Source organism: Acartia tonsa, chromosome 7 (assembly GCF_053477335.1).
Source record: "Acartia tonsa isolate MP-2025a chromosome 7, ASM5347733v1, whole genome shotgun sequence".
NCBI classification, from domain to species: Eukaryota; Metazoa; Arthropoda; class Copepoda; order Calanoida; family Acartiidae; genus Acartia; species Acartia tonsa.
The window spans coordinates 35,692,407-35,708,497 of NC_137266.1; the positions used below are offsets into that span (position 1 = coordinate 35,692,407).

The 16,091-nt window shown below is 30.7% G+C and overlaps 1 protein-coding gene across 2 annotated transcripts in view; it reads left to right on the forward strand.

The window, feature by feature from the left end:
- The window catches only part of LOC145324291 (uncharacterized), a 31,813-nt gene that overhangs the window by 6,465 nt on the left and 9,257 nt on the right, over positions 1 to 16,091 (forward strand). The window contains exons 1-2 of one of the 2 annotated variants that reach the window (XM_080166909.1): positions 10,729 to 10,822; positions 15,898 to 16,049. In XM_080166909.1, the coding sequence (XP_080023035.1) occupies positions 15,905 to 16,049 (145 nt within the window). In that variant the 5' untranslated portion in view covers positions 10,729 to 10,822; positions 15,898 to 15,904. Of the gene's footprint in view, positions 1 to 10,728; positions 10,823 to 15,897; positions 16,050 to 16,091 lie in introns of those variants that run through there. The other variant, XM_080166908.1, reaches the window with a different exon arrangement.

Sequence of the window (16,091 nt, forward strand, 5' to 3'; positions counted from 1 at the left end):
TGTCCGGATTCGAGCTTCGCTCTCTGTGGATGTTTTCCTCTTTGTTTCTAGAATAAAAAGAAAGAAAATTGTTGTCTTAATATAAAATAATCTAAACTTGACCATGAGTATAAATCATAATGTCACACCGACTCAAGGAAATGGACAGACTTTATGAAGAATAAATGATAAAACAAGAATGACAACATCCATAATAGATAAGCATCCATAATTAACATTCTTAGAGTGTCTGAACTTAAAAAAAGATATAAATCTATAAGTCTGAACAAAATTGTATTTAAATTTGTTGCAAAAGGGCTTAAATACAGAGCATACTTACATTTTTAGGACCTGATTATAGAGATGCTTCTATTATGACATTGTTTCTTGTCATAATAGAACAATTTTTACATGTCTAAATTAACGAAAAGAGCTAACCGTTTTTTAAGGACAGACAGACCGACCCTAATTATAGAAAAGCTTCTTGATTTAAACCTCTATCCTTATGAGGCTGTATTCCTAGAGAAAACTACCCATGCGGGGATCGTATGATCATTACATTTGAAAGTTGAAAATTGTCGTCTCTGATCATTTTTTTTCATAATACTTGTTCTTTCAAAGACTTTTCTCTAATTGTTAACTGTTTCTTTACAATACAACCGACGGGTTCAATGGCTTTAATTGATTTATTGCACATTAGCGACTGCGCTTCTAACCTCTAGGTGGAAAGAAATAGGAGGTATGTTAACTACCCCACCCCCCCTCTTGAGACATCTAACCTGTGGAGTTGAGGAATATATAGAAATATGGCAGCCGACTAGAGAAGCCATTGTAGATTTTTTTTGCAGATAATTGACATACCCTTTAGAGGGCTATCATTGAATTTTGTTAATGCTGTGTAACTCGTTTATATTAATCAGAAGGCAAATAAGCAAATCTTCGTCATTCCATTTGGCCCGTCCTCAGATAAATTACTGTTTAAAAAGGCGTTGCTACAAAAGTCCTAAATACAAAATACCTATATTACAAAAGACCCTAATTCATTAATATCTAATTCTACAAATGGCCTAACCATACAAAAGACCTAATCCTACAAAAGACCTAAATTACATAAGACCTAATCCTTCAAAAGGCCTAATCTAAATTAAGTAAATGTCTTTTATAGAGAAATTTAGTCGTTTTGTTGGAATATTGCAGCCAATGGTGATCACGTAATTATCACAACAAAATGATCATTAAAAAATAGTCCATTCAAACCAAAGAAGATAAAGTATAGAATAGAATCCAGGTAGAAGATTCTGCCTGGCTAGCCTGAAGTAAAATTGGACCATTTGAAAGACCAAAACGGCTATAAGGCTGTTAGTAAATAACATGATTTCAGTAATTATTCTGAAAAAATATTCAAAATAAATTCCTTTTGCAATAATTTACTAAAAGCCTTGTAGCCAAGCTTCCACCTTTCTCTTCCTTATTCACAATAGATTAAAAATGAATTTGATGTGCATTTTAAGCCTTAAAAAATCTAATCATGTAAGAAAATTTACAAAAATATTGGTCTCGGTATTTATATTATAAAAAACTAGGTTGCGCTCTTATGTATGTTTTTAAACAGCTGATTTATACATGATAGCAACTACATCCATACATACTTGTGGTAGAGGGGGAGGGGGGAGGAAGGGGTTGTACCCAATTAGCTGACCCTTGAAAATTACAAATGTGGTCAATTGTACTTACCAAAATTAAAACAACATGATGTTTAGTGATTTTTCATCTTTGTCTAAACTGACCAAGCAGCTATTGCTGTCTTCACTTCAATAAGAGGTGTGTATCAGCCTTAGTCAGATACTTATGTTTATGGGTAAAGTATTACTCTTTGATTATAGAGAATGTATGTAAATTTTTTTAAAATCAAACGTGTTACACTACATATAATTTAAATCATGAAGATCAAATAAATTTTAACAATATATATTAGATTTTGATACAAATTTAAGTTTTCTAATTTTGTCCAACTAGTCATTGTGATTTGTACTTTAGCATTATTATCATTACTGCGCAAGTCAAAGATTTCTTCTAATTTCCCAGAAATTATTAGGGTTTTCACTTCTATTCCTCCTTATTCTATGATTCAAACCAAAGCTTTTAAAATAAAGTAAAAATGTCTTATTTCTAATGTAAATTAAAGAATAACTTTGCTCATAAAAATTGATTTGAATATAATATACATGGATATATTGACAGGGGAAAATTTGTCGTCAATATTTAGGTTACTAACATGGACCTTATTTATTTGTCAGTTCGTTCGCCTAGTAGGGGGAGGGGGGGGGATGGGTGGTATAAATGTTTTAGCTAGCTGCGAGTATTTATTTTAGTACAGTACATGAAAATTTGGTGCTATAATTTATCGATTCTTTAAAAAAAAAATTTTGTGTGTTGTTGTCATTTAAAAAATATTTACTTTATTTACAACAACTTTACTTATAATGAAACCACATAATTATTATGGGAATCTAAAAACAACTAAAAATAAAGAAAAATAATAAAGATCTTGTAATTGGTGTCAAATAATTGCCTTTTTTGTCACCTGAAAAAATATATAAAGCGGCGTGCACAGTAATTTACTTGAGTGTGTTAATGCTTTAGGGATTGAAAAAAAGGTGGTGCTAAAACCATCCCCCACACTTTAAAATAAACAATGCTAAAAAATAAAATAAAGTTAGAATGTGTTTTAGATAGGCCTCGGTAGCTGCAAGTCAGCCGCGACGAAGCCTTAAATTTGAACCTTTTTTTTTTAAAAAGATTGATTGTCATAATATTAATAGGTCTATACTTCCAACTGATATTTAAAATGGTAAAAGGTTTATTTTCCTTATGCTTACAAGTTGCTGTTGCGCGGCTGCTGAGCCCTGGTTTTTCAAAATCTTCAAAATGCCAATTTAAATCACATAGTTATACATTTCTTTCTGTGTGTAATTTTTGTACATCAATGATTTCTTTATTTAATTTCAACAAGGATGATAATATGCGCAGCGCATACTATCTGAACAGTTTTTGGCTGTTATTGCTAATAAATCACTGAAAATGACAAATTTGTTAGATATTGCATTCTCCTATTTGGAAGTTATAACGTACTTATCAACCATTACTTATAGAGTATCTTAATATAAAATGAATAAATATTGAACAACCAATTTAAATATAATTATCTTTTTAATTCAATTTTAGTGGTTTTAGAATGTAATTGAATTTTTGTATTTTTTTTACACTAAAATATATGTCTTATTGAAAATTAATAAGATTAGATAGAGAAAAGGAGAAAGAAAAAGATGTTTGTGTGCACCGAAGGATCTCGCTAACCGCGAAATCGATATAATTTTCCTTTACAGAATAGCTTCTCATAGTTCCCGGAAAGTTGTCCCTAGTGTCAAATAAAGAGATAAAAGAGAGCAAAAAAAGTTATAATAATATATATATATGAATGTGCTGTCTCTGAGATGTACAAAAAGAAAAATCTTTGAAAAACATGCAACACAAAAAGACCAAAGAAAAATAAAAAGATAAATTAATGAAAGTAAGAACAACTTTATTTATATGTAGCGCAGCTAACAGAAATTAAAAACTTATTTTATATAACACTAGTGACTTCGCCCCTAGCTTATCAAAACATATCTCCAAAGGGGGTATCAACCTCAAATTAGATTAACCCTATTTCGTAACTTCCATATGCATAAGAAAAGAAAAATCCAAAAATCACAATGGTAAAAAAGCAGTCATAAAATGATTTAACCGCCAATTCTATGATATGCTTCATGCATCATAGTATGAAAAACTTACTAGATGGTGACGGACAGACGGACAAACATTGTTTATGGAATAGCAGCGGTACTACAAATTAAAGACAGTGCAAAGTATAAATGGTGGATGATTTCTCAGGGAGGAAGGATACAATGTCGTTACAAATTATTCGCAACCCTTCACTACTCTGGGGGAAAGATTAATCTACCATCAACTGTCTCATCCCTAATTCCCTGATAATTTCTTCTGGTTTGCCAAAATTTGCACAAAATTTAAAAACAGGTATTATCTTTGCAATTAATAAAATACATCAGGTTAAAAAAAAAGATAATTTTCAACAAATTTTTTTTTGCAGTAACTATGAAAGGTAAATAATATTTGTTTTGTATAGATTTCCATTTTTTTAAAGTGAAATTTTTTTCTGGGTTGGAGGGATCAAAACCATCTGACGGTTAAGCCGTTCACGAACTCTCTAACGAGACACACATACTTTAGGATATTAGGTCAGTCGCTACTTGACTGTCTTTTGGCTAATTGTTATTTATAGCTTTTGTATTTTTTACTATTTTAATAATTGTCTACAAAAGCAAACTGTTTAAAATGATTTCTAGTTTCTCTTTTAATCTGATTAAAAAAAATCTGTTTCAATATAGAAAATCATATTAAGTATCGTTTTTGAAGAGTAAGTAAATTTTTTCACATTTAATAAAATGTTTTATATATGTTGATAAAATTAAATCATAGTTTGACATAAAGGATTATTGTAAAACAACAAATTTTATAAAAAGCAAAAATATTTTAATAATAAATTAACATCTTCCTCTTCTTATAATTGCTGCTGTACTTATTTTATAATTAGACGTAATCATTCTTTTCCATTAGCGCTTCGAAACCGATTAATATCCGGTGGAAAAGAACCGGTTAACAGCCCTACTGAAAAGTTATGTATAGCATCGTATTATATCCAGTTTTTAACGAACATAAAAATGTGCAATCATAAGATTTAAACAAGTTTTTTTTATCCTCTCATGATTGTACATTTTTATATCCGCGGAAAGCTGTTTAGAATACGATGCGATAAAGAACTAACTCCTATTTGCTAAAAATAGTGTAAAAGCAAGTTTGACTGAACACATGGATGACATATTTTGACGTGACATATTCATAATAATATCAAGCCAACAATTTTTCCGCTTTTACACATTTTTATACACTTTATTATAATACTAGCGGCTACGCACCTAGAGGCCACTAGGGGCACTTATGGAAAGGTGGTGGGAGCGGAAGTCCTCCACTTTTAATTTTAGGTTTAAGTATCTTTTTATGGGAGATTACTTTTGGGAGGATGTTGGTACTCTCCTCTAAAATAGCTACAACCCTTCTCTGGACTTATAAGAAGCTTCACTGTAAAGGAGAACTTTATCGTTTTACGCTGTTTTTTTGTTTAATAAATTTAACTTACTTTATTTCTACAATTAATTTTTCATTGATTGTTTATAGTGGTGATTTTAATGATTTTCGTAGATTTCTTAAACAAAGAGTGATTTTCTTTATATAATGATAAAAAGTGAAGCTACTCCACACCCTATATAATCTTCCAGTCTTTCAATTTTTTAAAATTGTTATAAAATACTTCTAGGAAAGTGATATTAATTGAATTATTGACGTTGTAAGGTTTTTCCTTGCTTAAAGCTTAAAAAAAATTACAGTTATAGTTAAGCTTTTGGATGGTTTTAAGCTATTACAGTTATAGTTAAGCCTTTGGATGGTTACATGTTATTGTTCTGCCCACTTAATGACACCTTTGCTTATAATATCCCTTAGATGGTAGGAGTCTATCCGCTAGTTTATGATAGAGTTTAATGATCGTTTAAAAGACTTTGATATTAATGTTGATAGTTTAGCCCTTGGATAGCTTAAGGCTATTTTTCTGCCCTAATAATGACACCTTTGAATAGGGATCCCCTAGATGCTAGGGTTGAAGCTCTAGTTTATGATAAATCAAAAGGCTTTCATATCAATGTTTCTAGCTAATATTGCTGAGCTACTTATGGACATAATTATCCTTGTATCATCTTATCAATATAATTATGTTGACATTTAGTAGCTGATGATTAGAAAATAAGTTTCTTGTAGTCCTATAATTTACAAATAATTATAACATTTGCTTCAAGCATCACTGATTTCAAACTAAGAATTTGGATGCTGTTTACCTCATGAGTAGCGTAGCTTACTCTATAACTAGGGTTTGATTGGATGTCACTCCGTGCTAAGAAAATTATCTTCCTTGATTATTGATAGATTATGAATTGCTAAAACTTAATAAACTACGAGTTTCCTATAAATAATCTATTGATCAATGTACAAAATTAAAGTTTAATAAAGGTACTAATTCTATTCCTCCTTTAATTTGAAATAAGATCATTTTTTCCCACTCTTTACATGTTAATGCCTTCTTGTGAAGCAAACTGAATTTTTTTTTTTCGTCCATACTGATACGAAGTGCGGCTAATATAATCAAATAAATAAGGTGTTTGATTTGATAGCAATTTGAATGATATTTCTGTTATTTGTTTGGTTCCATAATGACAACATAAAAAAATCACACTCGCCCAAATTTCCTAGAGATATCAAGATACATTTAATGACAGTATGATTTTAGTTTTTTGTAGAATTATACTTTACTGTTACAGTTAGGTTAAGAAATGACTTTAAAACTGATCTGATTTCAATTTCCCTGGAAGATTCAGAAAAAAATACACTAAACTTTTTTCTTATTTATTCGTTTATTTATATACTAAGTTTCACATAAACATTGTTGGGAAGATTAATTGTCTATTGTCTTATCCCTGCAACCCTGCAATTCTCTCACCACGCGTTGTATATATATTTTGTTAACATGACTATCTATTTTCTTTTTATATAAAGTTGTCTAAAGTTACAGATTTTTAGTAGCCAAAAAAATTCTTTAATTCTTTTTGTCTGTCAATCCGTTATAAAGCTTTAATGGAAATATGATTTTTTTGATATTGTTACTTTATATTATACTAGCGGCTTCGCCCCTAGCCTCTAGGGGCTTGGGCCCCAGGAGGTTAGTTTTTTTTTTTTTTTTTGGGGGGGGGGGGTAGTCCACCCCACTATTTTAATTTTTGTTTTAAAAAGAAAATTTTTTTTTTTTTTTTTTGGGGGGGGGGGTATTTTTCATTTTTTAGGGGGGTTGAGGGTGTCCCACCCCCCAAGAAAATAGTTATAAACCTTCCCGGGATCTATGAGAAGCTACCCTGTAAAGGAGAACCCGATCAGTTCAGCGGTTAGCGAGATCCTTCGCTGCAAACAAACAGACAAACAGACAGACATCGTTCTACTTTGTATTATTACTAGCGGCTTTGCCCCTAGCCTCTAGGGGCTTTGCCCCAAGAGGTTTATTCAAACCAATTTTTCGTATTTTAGATTTAAAAGAAAAATTTTAAAAAAATATTGGGGGTTATAAACCCCACTTTTTTACTTTTAGTTTTAAAGAGAAAAAAAAAATTGGGGGGGGGGGGGGTATTTTTCATTTTTGGGGGGGGTTGGGGGTGTCCCACCCCCCAAGAAAATAGTTAAAAACCTTCCCGGGACCTATAAAAAGCTACCCTGTAAAGGAGAACCCAATCGGTTCAGCGGTTAGCGAGATCCTTCGCTACAAACAGACAATCAGACAGACAAACAGACAGACAAACAGACAGACAAACAGACAGACAAACAGACAGACAAACAGACAGACAAACAGACAGACAAACAGACAGACAAACAGACAGACAAACAGACAGACAAACAGACAGACAAACAGACAGACAAACAGACAGACAAACAGACAGACAGACAAACAGACAGACAGACAGACAGACATCGTTCTAATTTGTATTATAGATATATCTTTTTTGTTTTATGACTACTGAACATCTGTTGTTTAACAAACAATGAATTTTTTGTTGCTTCGCTATTTTTGATAGTTATTTCTAGATCATTGACCCCCCCCTTTTTTTATTTTTAAAAAAAAACTTAATTCTTAAATCGAGTACTCCTACCCATCGGTAGCCTATCCCTAAGCGGTCTCTATTAACCTTTACCTAACCTAATCTAACATAAGCAAAAAAATACGTTTGTTTGTGTAAAGGTAGTTTGTGGTCTAAATGTAATTTGGGTGAAACCATTTATTTAAGAATTGGGAAGAAGGTTAATTTATCCTATATTATCGTATCCCTGTCTAAGAAGCCATTTGTTCAAAATAAAATTGATGACTTTAATTTTTTTGACCATCTTGGTAAATGGCGGTTTTGGTAGTGGATTTTTTGATTGGCAACACAGTAGTTTTGTGTAAAATCTAAATTAAAAAAAATACATTATTTTCAAGAACATTTATGGTTAATTTTTGTTTTTATATTTAATCTTTGTAAATTTTGTGGTTTGTTTTATAAATTAATTTTCACCACTTCAATATTATTGCAATCTGATCCGTTCAATTTTATACATTTTTCAAAATAGAAAAAATGTACAAAAAATATGAACAAGGATGATAAGGGTCACAAGTAACAAAGCTTCCAAGTATAAACTAAAATGTCAAAAACAACCTAGCAGAAAAAAAATGTTTTTGAGTAAGTTCTAATAGATTACGAGATTCTATGCAAAAATGATCACCCTCACACGTATAAATTAAATAATGTAAAACTATAGATAATATACATATATGCTGATATCTTACTAAATACTTAATTTCCGTCAATAAACAAGGAAGTCATTGATAATTCTCCTAACTTACCTATACAAAAGACGTGCAATTTAAATGTTTAGAAGTTGTTTAGATAAATATTTATAAGAGTTAGTAAACCTATGAAATAAAAAACGTATATAGCCTGTTAAAATATACAAAAACAATTTAAAAGCCTATAATTAGTATGCAATTTTAAAACATTATTATATACATTTATAAAGTGTAAAGGCCAATTAGGACCAAAGTTGTTTTTAGTCCGGAGCAATTATGATAAGATAAATAGATAGACAGAAGGAGGGCCTAAATGGTAACTCTCATATTTGGGTTTATAAAAATTTTTATTAGCAAGGTTGGTGGACTGGATACCCATTATCAATGGGGTTGGATATTGGACAACAAACTAAATTCATCCCAATTGATTAAATCAATAATAACCATTTAGTAAAATATTTTTCTTTCTTTCCTCTTCAAAACTATATCCCCTACATTTATAGGATATATTGGGTAGCCCTGCAGGGTTAAGGCACCGCAGGAACACGCCTGGTTGCCCCCCCCCCCCCCCCAACTTTTGTTAGGTATAGGGAAAAGCAACCCCCTTTATTTTAAATGCAGGGGGGGGGGGGAATATTTATCAGCGCTCAAAAAGCACTTTTTGTAAAAGAACCCTAATTTCTTTTTAAAATCATTTTTAAAAAATGCTTTATTTAGATAAATCAACATAAGAAACGTTCCTTTAAATGGTTCTTAACTCCTAACACATTCAGGCCCTATTAATTTTTAAAACGTGTCTTTTAATTTTACAAAGTGTTTGAGGCTTTTGTACATAGTCTTTTTTGCATGCACTGTAAGATACATGCTTTTTTAAAATGGTATATCCGGTCTTGCGCGTTTTTTAACCAATAACCATCACTATGTAAAACACATAGAGTTTCTATAATCATATAAAATAGTAAGTTTTTTTTATCTGAAGCTTTAGATTTATTTAACTACGGAACTGATTGAGTTCTTTATTTTAAGGTTAGCTTAATTCACACAAGGTCTATGATGTTTCTACGCTATTTCATTTTCAAACTTAAGATTTGGATGGTTTTAAGCTTGTTTTCTGGTCCCTTCTTTCTGCCCCTTTGAATACAAAGCACCTTGATGCTAGAGGTGCCGCCTCTACTTTAAATAATATAACTGTAAGATGAACAATCATTTAATATTATTATCTTTAGATAAAGCATTAAATTTAATAAGTATGGAAACAATGAGGACATGGACCTAAAGGGACAAAACAATGGTCGATAAATTAATGCCAAACCCAATGATGATGCACAAAATTACCCGACCTATAGATTATAATTATTGGTATCAACGTTTGGACACTCAACTAAATAAACCAACCAATCAAGGATGTTTAGCCAACGAATAAGAAAGCGTTATTATTAGACCTATTATTATTAATCAATCGACCTTTTCAAAATATGTTTTTAAGAAAATAGTTACAGTAATACAATTAAAAAGATTTATATTAAAATTCCATTAAAATCCCACGGTGTTTCTATTTATCTTGCTTAATCTTTCAACACATCCCTTCCACCCCTCTACCTATTTGTCTGTTCTTGTTTTTTTAAAGCGAAGCTTTTCTACAATTAAGGTGGAAACGAATAGCTTTTTTCGTTAATTTAGGAATGTTTGAAATGTTCTCTCGATTTCAAACTTTGCTTGGTGATTCCTGTAGTAGTTAGGTACGATTTAGAAAGCGTAACACCTCTACTATAATCATTACTAGAATTTCCGTACGTCCATTTTAAACATGATGATTTTTAACTTTTTAAAAACAAAATTTTATGTGATATAATATAATATAATCCGATTGATCTGATTCTTGGAATACTGATTCTTTTAGCGAAGCATCTCTATAATCAAGTCCTAAAAATGTAAGTGTGTCCTTAAACATTATCCTGTATAAGGCAGTTTTTTCAACAAATTTACTTACAATTTTGTTTCGACTTTTATATATTCTGATTATTTAGTTCTGACACTCAACAAGTTTTAGTATTCGTTTGTCCTACAGTTTCAGAGCTTCTCTTTTATGAATGTTGTCATACTTGTTTTTAACTTAAAGATAAGGGGTTCAAGGTCTGTTTTGACCCAAAGAATAAAAACTTTAAGCAGGCTTGTACAGTATTGGTTAATCTTTTGGTAAAGCAGTTAAAACCATTAACAAAGGCTTTAAATAGTTTAGTTTAGTGAAACGGTGGGATAAAATGAACTTTTGTAAAATTTAAGAAGGTTATTTAGTAAAAATAAAAAGTAAGTCTGTCATTTTCTTTGAAAAAATATCCTAAATGAAATATCAAAAACATTTTGAGCTCAATTACAAAGTCAGAAATTTTACTCCATTAATTTCCTACCTTATCCTTCCTCCTTATCCCTTTACATACCTACCACCCTCCAGGGATCTAAAGGGATAAGACAATGGACAATAAATTGATGTACATTCCCAATGATATAAAATATTGTAGATTGCAATTGGTAGTTGAAACGTTTGAACGTCTCCAAAGCCAACCAATAAGAAAACCTTATTATAAAACTTTGGGGACTGGTGTAATAATCAGCCCATAGTCCACTCTCTCTCTGACTACCCTCACTTATTTTATGACTCATAGATAGACTCTAGGTATAGATTAGCTACGCTACAAAAATGAACTAATGCTATTATTCTTTCTATCTATTACACATACACTAAAGATTAAATGATTTGATTAATGGGTTTTACTAAAAGGTGTGCTTTCAATACCACGCACAATTATTTTATTACAACATACAAATCCACACCTTAAATTACTACACCAGCTACCGTGGCTCAACACGTAACGCATTTGCTTGTTGTTGGGGAGGTGATAGGATCGAATCTCGGACCGACACCGCTTCATAACTAAAGATGTTAAAGATTTTACCTACTGCTGTTATGTCAGGTGTGCGACCTAAATAGTTAGAGTAGTGTGAATTTACAGTTAAGATTTCTCAGACAAAGGTAGTACAATCAAAGTGTTTGATGTTAATGTAATGTTACTTAAACTCATAATAAAAGAATAAACCTCTTCTATTTTTACTATTGTGTCTATTTTTAATATAAAACTGTATACTATTGTGATAGTATGCAGAAGTGAACGCACATCTTAATGAAATGCTTCAAGGTAAACTAGATATAAAAGATATACCTATACAACAAATTCATTAAGTTTTAATTCAGGATTTTTTTTTCAATGGTAAAAAAAGTTACAGAAATTTATTTTATACATTTTTAGTTTCTTTTCCTTGAATTTTTTACAGTTAAAGATGTAGAAAATTTTTCTCCTTTTTGTATCAAAATCTTTTTTTTAACTGTAGGGTAGTTTGGGGGGTTTTCTGATCGAAAGGAAAGCGCTATAAAATAGTTTTTAGTAGAACTAAAGTTTTAAAATAATACTCGTTGTAATTTCTTCAAAAATATTTATAACATAAAAGGTAATGATAAAGTTTTAAAATTTATAAACAAATTTTCATTTTAACTGAGTCTAAAGATCTAAAAATCTAAATTTACATTTTATACTTTAAAAACAAAAACATGTTTATGGAATAAAGTATTTTGATTTACCCACCAAAATAAAATATATTTTCATCTAAAACCTAAATTTTGTTTTCCTTCTATTTAGGAGTTGAGAGATAAATATATATACTCAAAAATATGAAGAAAAAAACTACCCAAAGACATTTCTTATTAGAATAGTTACAATATCACTGCACAGTTGTCTAAAATGCTGTAAATGTTAATTTTAATCATGACTCATAAGTGTTTACTATTTAGTTTGCCCGGTGCTTTCCCTCGAAGTGCTTGTCGTTCACAGAAAACCCTTTCCCCTTATTTTTTTTATATAAATGAGTTTTTTTATTCTATACCTTAACCCTGGCGGGGGCTTTAACTGCGAAGTGCCTATACCCGAGGTGCAGGGCTACCTAGTACGTTATATAATCTAACCTGACTTTAAGTAAAAAAAATACGTCCTACCACTCTTATTTTTGAATTATTTAATAAAAATAGGGGGGTTCTCTGCTCAATAAGACACTTTGAAGGAAAACGCTGCCGTTTTCTAAATACATTTGCCTAGACTCAGGTTCTATCCCATACACGCCTGTACAAACTAGTACAAACATACACATACTCAAAATTTGCCTTGTAAATGTTTGAGTTTTTACAATATACAGTTAAGATTCTTAATTATATATCATTTTAACTTAGCCTTTAGAGAAGGGAAATCTTATACAATCTGACATTTTACAAGTCATACTGTTTTAGAGATCTTTTTCTAGTCCCTTTATCCATGATTATATCAGACATTGCCAGTAGCAATCCATCAATCTTTGTAAATATTCATAAATACACTTTACAATATATAAATATCAGATCAAATTTAAAATAAGAAAAAGGTCTTATTTTCAATAAATTTAGAGCAAGGACGTCCAAGCTTTTTTGAGAGGAATAAAATGAGGGGTTTTAAAGTTTACCCTCTCCCCCCCCCCCTTGAGCGTCTATGTTTTAGTGGCTGTTAGCGGCCAAACAGCTAAACGTATTTAACCTTCAATTTGAATAAGCAGCAAAATAAGACTTATGAATAAACTAAAAAGCCACGGCCCAAAAATGTAAAGGGAGTACACGACTAGACGCGCTGAAAATCGGTCTTTTTCTTGCTCAATAAGTACGCTGCGAGCTCTAAAATATGTATTACTAGTGGCTGCGCTCCAAGCATCAAGAGACTCTGTATTCAAATTAGAACAGATATCTTAAACTATCGAAAGACTTATAACCTAAAAATAAAACTAGCCTAAAACTATCCTTGGAAATATATGAAGCTTTCTTTAAATGAAAGAACTCTGTCTCTTTCTCTCTAATCAAAAGCTAAAAAAAATATTACTATTTATTTTAGGGTTACGTCTTTGGTATTGTTTATAGGCCCTCAAAACACCTTTTCTAATCATGTGCAAACTTAGATTTTTTTCAGCTAGCAGTTTATAAAGATTGAAAATCAATATCTTCCTGCGTATTTTAGGCTTGATCCTAAATATTTAAATAAATCATGGCATAATATCAAAATGTATTTTTTTACAGTTAACCTTTTATCATAAATTGTCCATTAAGGATTAATAAAGTTATAATTCATATTAGACTTTTAATATCAGCTAAATAACAAGGATGACAGCACCAAAAAGTGAAGTTAATCAAAACAGACAATCGAAGAAACAAACAATAACATACACTTTACAAAATAAGCTCAGAGATATCCATTACTGACAGACTTACTGACAAAAACACTCTGAATTAGGAAAAGCTTCGCTTTTAATAAAAATAATGAAATCTAAACTTAAATAAAGAAGTCTTTGGTTTGTTAAATGACAAACAAAAGTGGTTTGTTTTGATTTTTTTCATTGTTTGTTGTTATTTATACATAATCTTTATATAGATAATTCAATGATTCTTGCATTTTTTAAAAGACACACTATTTTTAGAAACAATATTATTACATCATTTTAAACACTATATGGATGAAATGAAAATCAAAAAAATAATTAGGAAATATAATGAAAAGCAATTTCTTATTTGTTATATTTTGAAAATATATGTAGATATTATATGAAAACTATAGTGGCTAAAAATCTGCAAGATTACAAAATTACATTGTAAAAAGATTCAACGGAATTTAGGCTATGCATGTCATTACATTTTATGATATTAAAAAATAATTGTTTATACTTTTCTTCAAATTTTAAATATAGTCAATCTTGGGACTTTCCTTTGCTTATGAAAGTTTAATGTGAGAGTTTGTTAATTGATGATAATAATTTTATACTTACTAACTGTTGTGTGGTATAATCTTAATTTAAGTAAACATAACAATGAGAATTGTAACATCCATAAAAACGTAGCCTAATAAACTAGAAGGACAATTTAAGTTTTAATTTTCTTTTATGTAGCAATGATTGTATTAATGAAATATGCAAAATATTTAGTAGTATGAAGCAAATGAATGAATGAATAACATTTCGTTTTTTTGTTTGTGAGGGGGGTAAGTATTTTTTCCAGTGGCTATTTCTTCTGAGGTACCCTCGCCCAAAATAGTAAAACAGAGAGACATCCTGTTACTTTTCCATTAGGATAACAAAGTAGCTGGGTGTGTGTATGTGTGTTTAGTAAGATATTGAATGTGGCTGTTTTTGTCAGTGACGCTTTGTATAGATCTTAAGTATGTTTTATGCTATTATACTAGGAGATATAAGTATAAGTTCAAGAAATAGGCATCCTTATAAATGTTGAATTTCTTCATGAATAATTTGTATTTCTCTTTCTCTAACATAAAAAAAAACTATTCTATGAACCTTTTAGATGTAAACCCATTTCATTAGAGTTGAGGTTTCAACCTCAGGGAGACAGGGAGAGGTCAATGAAATGTTTCTTATTGTCCAGGGACGATTACTCTTAGGAGGTTGGAGGTATCCTTCCCCAAAATAGTATTAATCCTTCAATGCAATATTCACTAAAAAGAAAAACCGAAGCAGCTTAAAGTGCCTATTAAAAATGACGTCTTACAATACAAATGACCGATGATAGGCCAGTATATATTTTACCATTGGTCAATATAAATGTATACTGGCCTATCATTGGTCATTTGTATTTTATGATATCATTTTTTACTAGGCACTATAAATAGCGTTATACTGAGTGGCGGTAAGCAAAATCTTTACCTACAGACAGACAAACATCTGGTTACTTTTACTTAAAGATTGAACCATTTTGTTTCCTTTATTTTGAAACTACAAGTTTAAAGTTACTAAATTATTCATAAATAATATACACAGTGTTATGTTTTATTCATGAATAGTTTTTTAACTTAGATTATTTAAAAATAGTTTTTGGCATATTTTATGTTCCAAAATTTATAAGAAAATTTATTTTAGCTTACAGATATCAATATCACATCCTATCTCTCATAAATGTGTCCAGTAAGATTTCGTAAACAATTGGGCCGGTTGGTGGGTAATCTGGGTTTTGTTCTAGAACAGGCTTTAGGCTATTTTTGGTGATAGATTTTTTGGGATATGTCAGATTTTATAATAATCATGACATTTGGAAAAAATGTCCACTTCTTCTCACAAAATAAGATTAAGTGTAAAATTAACGTTTTGACCTATATTTACACGAAGTTCAGGAAATTTAAAGGATAAAAGAAGGTTTTAGGCTTTTTATCAAGGTTTTCTGCAATATGAAATACTTTCAGAATTTGATAGGTCATCATTAAAATTGTTTTACCAACGTCATAACTCATAATTATAATTATTTTTGTTTGTTTCAGTTCCACGATGTCCCCCCTGCTCCCCACCCTCCTTGGCTGTGTGTGCCTGGCCACCCCCGCCCTCCTCTCCCCAGTTCCCTCTCCCAGTGACGCCCTTGTCGACTTGGCCACAGGGGACTCGAACCTGCACTACTCGTACGGCCATGCTTATGGTAGGTATTTTTTTCAGTTTGGCCATAATGAAAAATCATGTA